The sequence below is a fragment of the Mytilus californianus genome, unplaced genomic scaffold (genome assembly GCF_021869535.1).
Source record: "Mytilus californianus isolate M0D057914Y unplaced genomic scaffold, xbMytCali1.0.p SCAF_7, whole genome shotgun sequence".
Classification (NCBI taxonomy): Eukaryota; Metazoa; Mollusca; class Bivalvia; order Mytilida; family Mytilidae; genus Mytilus; species Mytilus californianus.
The window spans coordinates 71,156,909-71,165,467 of NW_026262723.1; the positions used below are offsets into that span (position 1 = coordinate 71,156,909).

General features: G+C 32.6%; 1 protein-coding gene across 2 annotated transcripts; it reads left to right on the forward strand.

Moving 5' to 3' along the window:
• The first annotated feature begins 1,599 nt into the window (after window positions 1–1,599).
• On the forward strand, window positions 1,600–7,747 carry LOC127710122 (uncharacterized). 2 transcript variants are annotated; one of them, XM_052215871.1, is made up of 4 exons: window positions 1,600–1,738; window positions 2,018–2,208; window positions 2,993–3,182; window positions 5,172–7,747. In XM_052215871.1, exon 4 carries the CDS (start codon window positions 5,187–5,189, stop codon window positions 7,653–7,655), a length of 2,469 nt encoding a protein of 822 aa, XP_052071831.1. In that variant the 5' UTR covers window positions 1,600–1,738; window positions 2,018–2,208; window positions 2,993–3,182; window positions 5,172–5,186; the 3' UTR covers window positions 7,656–7,747. The 2 variants fall into 2 exon arrangements, with proteins under 2 accessions (XP_052071831.1, XP_052071832.1); XM_052215872.1 differs by having other exon boundaries at window positions 5,232–7,747.
• Window positions 7,748–8,559: the final 812 nt, after the last annotated feature.

Consider the following 8,559-nt stretch of genomic DNA (forward strand, 5'->3'; position numbering starts at 1 on the left):
CTGATTTATCCTCTCAAGCAGGCTCTTCGTCTGTGGGCTCTTGCAAGGGTTGCGGAAAACAAACGATGTCTGACTTGCAAACAAATACTGGTTACCCAGACTTTTAACATTCACTCCACTGGTACAGATTACACCATATTTTGCAATGTTAATTGCAAGACTACAAATGTTGTGTATCTCCTACAGTGTAAATGTGGTAAACAGTATGTTGGCGAGTCAGAACAGCCTTTCACTAACGAATGAACGGTCATCGTAGCGACTACCAATGCAAGCCAGACCTTACTCTCAGTCGACATTTGAGATCCCCTGGCCACACTAAGGCAGATCTCAATCGACTGACCATTACAATCATTGACCACAACTCTGCTTGGTCTAGGGAGGATAGACTCACTCGGGAAAGATTTTGGATAAGAAAATTAACAACTTTGGCACCAAATTGGATAAATGAAAAGATGTAGTTCGACTCCATGCAGTGCTTCACATTTGGGTTATATTACTTATTATTACAGTCTCTGTTTCTATTTCTTTACTTTACTCATCTCTAAAATCTGTTATATACCAATATACCAATTTAAATTGCTTAATTTTTTGAGGGATGTAAAAGTGCCAAGCCACGTTCAACTAGTTAACCTTAGTCAAAATTTATTATCATATTTTAACGGCCGTTTGTTTGCGATGTTTAAATACGCAGACTCTGTTGTAACTACTCTACCGTTGTCAAATTTGAAATATTTACAAATTTAGATCGTTCAGTGCTGTTTATTTGGAATTCTTATTGACGCAATCGTTCTTGTAACATCATAACTGTCGTCACCGTTAAAGCTTTAGAATTGTGCTAGTTCATATCGCACATTATTATTTTTATTTAAAGCATATATTTGAACCCTCTGCTGTAATTAGTCATATAACCTATGTCGTGTTTAACACATATTTAGAATTGTGCAAGCGTCTTACCTGATGTTCGGTTTGACTTTTTTATTGTATAAATTTCAAGATTGTTATAGTTTAATTTAAGTAGACTGATATATGATTCATTCAACATCACAATCATATTTACTGATGAAGGATATCTGTTATCCGAAATATTTATAAATAATTACATTTATAGTTCCTTTTTTTTGTTATTGGTGTTGTTGTGTACACTTTTTAGGCGTTTATATATATATATATATATATATATATAGATCTATAAAAGTACTTTTCTCAAAATAAAAATGATTCGATGGTTTAGGCCTCATTGAAAAAATCGAAAGGCAAACGACAAAGAACCGCAAGGACAACATACAAATCAAAAGACAAAAACATGTCTAAAAATTGCAATAAAAGTGTATTGAAAAAGTCAACATTTCATGCACAGATGCGAACTCACATAAAATATATAGAGATAGGAAAGAGAAATAATTCAGAAATGCCCATGGACTCTGAAACACCGATTTAAAAGATGACTGAAAATGATATAGGTCGGTAATTTGATTATTGTTTTTTCAGTCGACATATAATATGTCCGTAATCAATGCAATTAAATTTACTGCAGTGTAGCAGTGACATATCCATTTATTGATTCGGTAAAAAGGTAAATATGCTTATTACAAAAAATCACTCGTCATTCAAAAAAGTGAAAACCAGACGATCGATAAAGAACCGACTGCGGTAGATACAATAGGATATCCACCATCAGTGTAACAGTTACAGAACCACACCCGTTATTTTGCCAGTTTAATAATATACTATTCGACAGGTAAGACATTAACAATATACAGGGAATGCCCATCCAACTGACTTAATATTGAAAACGTTAAGAATATAGAGGTCGGCCATCATCAGCTTTCGTCATGATGGAATTTGTTTTCAATTATTATTTAGAATGTGTTTAATACATTTCTCTCTATCTCTCTAAGATATGAAATATTTTCATCCTTATTTTATTCTATTCAATGCACTGAAAATGATATAGGCCGTTAGTCTGAGTATTGTATTTACAATCCATATGTAATCAATGCAATAATATTTATTACAGTGCGGCTGCGACGAATCAATTGATTGTTTCTTTAAAAAGAAATTTCTAGTTACAAAGTTACTTCGTCATTGAAAAAATTAAAGGCAGGCGATAAAGAACTGACTGCGGCAGTTAAGGGATAACACCAGCAGTGTTACAGTTACAGAACCACACCCGTGTTTTCGTCATCTATATAGTATATTATTGGACAGGTAAGAAATTATCAATAGACAGCAAATGCCAAACTAACCGAGTGAATATTGATCACTTGAAGAATATAAGAGGTCGGCCATCATTTAGCCTGAGAAGGGAAAACCAATATTTAATGTTGGCTCTGTTTTGCTATGCTCGTTGCTTGGACCTTCAGTTCATTATCTTCTCCTTTGATCTAAAACTTCTCCATGCACAGGTAGAAAACAAACTCATCATAGATAACGGAAACAATTCTTTTAAGCATGGTCCTTCTACATCATCATGCAGTTTGTCCAAATTAATTATATTCATTAAAGTCCATTAAAAGTAAAAGAAAAACAGCACGAGAATGAAAAGGCCAATTAATTGAAAATCTATCATAAGGACTGTCCGACAAACTCACAAGTATTGTCAATTGTGTATCGGTTATCGACTCTAGAGTTTTGATTGACATTCGCTTTCCTCGTGTTGAAATTGGTTTGAAATTGTAATTTAGAATGACTTGTCTCTCTATATTTGTATCCTTATTTTATCATATTCAATGTACTGAAAATGATATAGGATATCAATATAAGTTTTGTTTTTGCAATCAACATGAAATCAATGCAATAATATTTATTTTTCACCATAGTGCACAACAGATTATCGACTTAATAAGTTATTTGACCTTTTATAATTTTGTTTGAATAGAATATAAGTAATTTTAAGTAAATACCCGTATACAATAGTAAAATGATATAGGCCGTTAGTTTGAGTATTGTATTTACAATCAATATGTAATCAATGCAATAATATTTATTACAGAGCAGCTGTGACAATCCATTGATTGTTTCTGTAAAGAAATATCTGGTTACAAAAATGACTTCGTCATTTCAAAAATGAAAGACAGGCGATAAAGAACTGACTGCGGCAGATACAGGATAGCCACCAGCAGTGTTACAGTTACAGAACCACACCCGTGTTTTTGTCATCTATATAGTATATTATTGGACTGGTAAGAAATTATCAATAGATAGTTTTATCGAACTAACCATTTAAGGTAGCACTACAGTTAAACAATGATTTATTAAAGATATTTCTTTTATCACATAATTTTGAATTAAGTATTATTCTACACAGTTTGTAAAGATCCCAAAGTCATTATCATATCACAACAGGGAGTAAATTGATAATGAACTTATGTAAATAAAAGCACATGGTAATTAATCTAAATATATAGGCATTTGGGAGGGGCTAATATGTCAATCATCTGTTGATACCAGTGTTCAGCTATTAATCCCTGACCGCAAGATAAATATTGTGGTCTTATTTCATTGAATTGCAACAAAAGTAAGTTATATAACATGTTTATAAACAGAGAAATTGAAAAAGATATGAAAAGGAAAAAATCTACAAAAAATTAAAAAAAATATGGAAAAGAGTGTGAAAGTATCTCTGAAAGCCTCTGACTGCCTGTACAAATTTCTTCTATTTGGTCTTCTACATTTAAATACAGTTTTAGGGATTTTAACCAATTTTAAGTTTATGTGAAATTTTTCAATTCCATAAAACTCAAAAATTGTGTGGAAGTGTCTTTTTTTTTTAAAGAAGTGGATGGTCTTGGATCTTTTTATGAACATGTCTTTTGATGCACAATTTTAATGTTCTAGCTAATTTCAGTAATAGTATATTTCTTTTTAAAATACAAATGAAAATTATTCTTTATAGTGAGAACAATGATCTTAAATATTGATTCTTTGCAGCTGGTCAATCCTGTTATTCTCTTATCTTAGACTGTCTGGACAGAGGCGGATCTTTGTCTATATTTAATTACTACATCACAGATATTGGTCAAATTTGTGACGTCAAACTCCCGCCAAATGCCAAGTTAGTGTTGCACAGTGCCACACATAATGCAAAATTTACAGCATTAGAGCATCAAAGAGACAAAGTTTGTGGTTCTATTGATAAAGTAATGGTGTCAGAACACTCCTGGGGTGTTCCAAGTAGAATTTTTGTATTTATGTTGCATTTATAGGGGTTCTAAGAGGGAAATTCCGTTTTTAGGTCATTTCTCAGAACAATTTTTCATGAAATTTGTTAGGAAAAAATGAAAAAATAAACTTTATGGGTAACCCCTTTGGCTTGACTTTGATATATGCGATTAAAGGGAGTATTTTCTACAATACCATGTCCCAGTTTTTGGATAATTTGTTTCTAAATGAGTTTATAGGTCTCCAAAGATGAAAGGTAAAATGAGGTTTGGCACCCAGCAGTTAAATCAATATATCTTCTTACTGGAGGCATATATCAAAAATCCGAGACACGCAGTTTGTATACGGTTGATTAAAGGGATGAAAACAAATTTTTACTACCATTTGACCTGAATGTGCCATTTCCATCCAAGTTGGAAGACCACTTTTTTGGCAATTAATGAGCTATATTTTGAGATTTATCATACCAAAAATAAATACTATGGATTAAGAAAGAGTAATATTTCAGCTTTAAAATGAGTTAAAGATTTTAAAAATCCATTGAGTAGTTTTGTAGAAATTAATCTTTAAAGACTGTTGGTTTGAGTCAGAAAATTCTGACTGTAGTGCTACCTTAACAAGAGAAGAACAACCTTATGTTGTTTCTGTTTTTCTATGTTTGTTGCTGGTATCTTTCATAACGCAAACATTTTAAAACAGGTTTAAAGTTATTGAAATAGACCGAGGATATCTAAAAAAAGTGTTAAATTATGGACAAAATTGCAAAACCTAGAAAACCATACATATGCATCAATATTTCATGTCATATTGAGACACAATTGTAAATTCATACCGAACTGAGTAAGGAAAGACGTTAAGACTTAAAACAAAAGACATTAATCCAACTATGCAATACAAAACCATCCAGTTACATGCATATAATGATTGTTAATGTGTCAAATGTTGCAACACTGTATGTATTATATTAGTTGAGGAAGATGTGTTACAGTTTTAATAAATTTTGTTTGCAGCGTGACTTGTTAGCCATGATACGATCGATCGCACTTCACAATTTTGTTCATTTTAATCAGGAACAAAGACTTGTGTTTGAAGACGGTACTAATTTTATCATCGGAGGCAATTCGACTGGAAAAACTGCTGTTTTTGAATTAATTCGCCGATGTTATTCCAACAACATTAATACATCAACAACTTCTGTGTTGAATAAAAACGAATTAGCGTATGCTGTTTGTCATTTCAAAATACCTGAACGTTATCCTTCAATTAATATTGATTGCATGCAACAACCGAAAGAGATCCTTGCATGCATTTTCGTCAGGAATAGTAGAAATGGCAAAGCAAATGAATTTGAATATTACAAAGTTATCTCGTCAACATCAAATGGGCAGTCATATCAGACCTTCGTACAGAAATGTATTGGACTTTATGGTTGTAGTACAGAGGAACTTGTACAAATTGGATGCAAAGAAGTAACACTGGAGACATCTGTATTAGAAAAAGTAATCAATAGTTACACCAAAAAAGATGAAAAAGTAGACGATAGTGTCAGCAAAAAAGATGAAAAGGTACAGGAAAGTGGCAATGAAACGGATGAAAAAGTAAAGGATAGGGGTAGCACAAAAGATGAAAAGGTAGAGAATTGTGACAGCACAAAAGATGAAAAGGAGAAGAATAGTGCCAGCACAAACGATGGAAAGATCAATGATAGTGGCAGCACAAAAGATGAAAAGATAAAGGATATTGACAGCAAAAAAGATGAAATACATAATTTCTTTGACATGATTCCGTACAAATTTGAATCTACCTCTCAAGAAGCCATAAAAACCTTGAATACACTGTATGATTGGTTGGAAAAGGGTTATACTGGTATATTACCAATGCGATCAATTGGTCCACTTCAATGGACAAAGAGCAAGTATAACAAGCATGAAAATAGAGAATATAATTATAAAAAGGCATGCGACCGTGCAGAAATTTTATGGCATCTTCTAGATAACGAAAAGGTTGATGAAAAGCTAGAGGCAAAATTTTCTGAACATATTGTATATCCTTACAAATTCAGTAAAGATAATGACAAAATTCTAGTCAGTAATTCTGAAAGACAAGATTTGCCACCGAAGCCACTTTTGAAAACACCAGAAGGTATAATTGAAGCAAAGCAGTTGGCCCTAATACTTTCACACACAGAATACTCAACGATAACTTTAGAGGAACCAGATCATGGTATGCATCCTCATATGATAAAAAAATTGCGGGACCTTATTCTGAGACGTATTTCGGGTAAAACCGTTCTAATTATAACCCACAATCCTTCGTTGATTGACAAATGGGCCATGTCAAGAACATTTGTATCGTCAAAATCAATTCGGAATGAAACAATCTGTCATTCAATCTGCAAAGTACCAAAAAAATATTATAAGTTGTGTGAAAGTGATCATTCTGAAGAAATGAAAAATCTGCTTTTTTCGTCTCGCATTCTTTTCGTAGAAGGTAAAACTGACAAAATAATTGTGGAGGCTATAATCCGTTTGCTTATTCATGATGATAAAATTAAGAAGCACAGAAGAATTTCGACTGAACAAAAACATTTTCTTCTGGCAACTGATATTCGCGAACTCGCAGGTTGTAAGAAAGGACCTCAAAAGAAGAGATTTTGCGAAGAGATGGAAAAAGAAATATACCTTTTGTATGATGAAGACGCAAAAGACAAAAAAATTGTAGACACAAAAAAGACAACCATCGATAAAGACACCAAAATGAAAACTAGCAATGAAGACACAAAGAAGAAAACAAGTAATGAAGACGCCAAGAGGAATACAAGTAAAAAGGACGCCAAAACGAAACTAAGTAATGAAAACCCAAGAAGGAAAACACTAAATGAAGACGCTAAAAAGAAAACAAGAAATGAAGACGCCAAAAAGAATAATGGAAACGAATCCACTTTTTATTGGAAAAATGGTGATCTTGAACAAAGATTCATTGATATTCTTGATGACTGTAATGAGACAACAGTAGTCAATGTAATAAATGAAATATTTCGTATGTTTTGTGAAGAGAAAAAGGACGAATATAATAGCATAGACAACTATTTAACATATCGAAAACAAATCGAAGAGTTTGAATTAAGAATTCAGGCCTTCAAAACTCCAACAGGAAATGATCAAACGTGCGCGACAGCAGAATTAAAAAATTTAGAAAAAGAAAAGAACAATGTACAGAAAAAAATAATATGCATAAAAGAAACAATAAAAGATATAGTGAAGACAAGAATTATTCTAAATGCTGATTATGAGTACATTGAAACAATTGCAGAAGCATTAATACATCATTCTAAAGAGATTCCAGAATTTATTGACTTTTGCAGCAATAACAGTTTGAAAAGCAAACACAACGAACCAGAAGTTAACGAAGTCTATAACATTGCAATGCAAACTTTGCAGAGTAAAGAAGAAGACAGTATATCATATATGATCACCGGCCGGACACAAGAGTAAACCTTCTTGAGCACGACTTCAACGTTTTATCGCTCTTTCTGATAATGTTAGTGTTTAATTAGATATTTTTTTTATTAAAAAGATGTCTTAGATTACTTTTGTATCGCCTGCAAAGCAAATTTGGGAAATGAGACCGAGGCGTGCGGTTTTCTGCTTCGGGGGCGTCATCAGCGACAACAGTTGTTAAATATTGTAATTAGTGCGCTGTACATACATACAGTTTTATATTGTTATGCGGAAGTTTATGTATCCAATACAGTAACATTTTTTTCTTAGTTTTATGTTTCTTTTGTGTTTTTTCTTTTACTTTCATAATGTCTATGAATTAAAAGAGATGTGAATCATTTATCAATGAGACATCAGCTGCAGTCAAATCGCAAAATAAATTTGTCCTCCCGAATATCCACACTTTTTGATGAATTCAACAGAAGTAACAAACAATTGCAACACACACTCATTCATCTCATAGAAACAAACAACTGGTGACAATGCTTCTGTCCTCGATAGGTACATCACCTTTCAGTTGGTTTAACGGGCATTTTTTAAATTCGTATCTCCTCTTTAGTTTCAATCTATTTAAAAAAGCCAATGATAGTCAATTACAGATTTATACGTTATATAGTCCGGAAATTTACAAAGCCTCATAAAAAACCAGATGTTCAAGCAATAACACTTAAGTAATCAAAAGTGGGGGAAAAAAAACATTCGACAACACAGTACAGTATACAGATCAGTAGATGTGATATCATTGGCAATGTGACAATTATCCACCAAAGTTAAAATGACGTGAATATAAGAAATTATATATGACCTTATCGCCCACAACAATGGGAAAAACCCACACCGTGTATAAAAGACCCCGACATGTAATATGAGAATCAATTCAAACAAGAAAACTTACGAC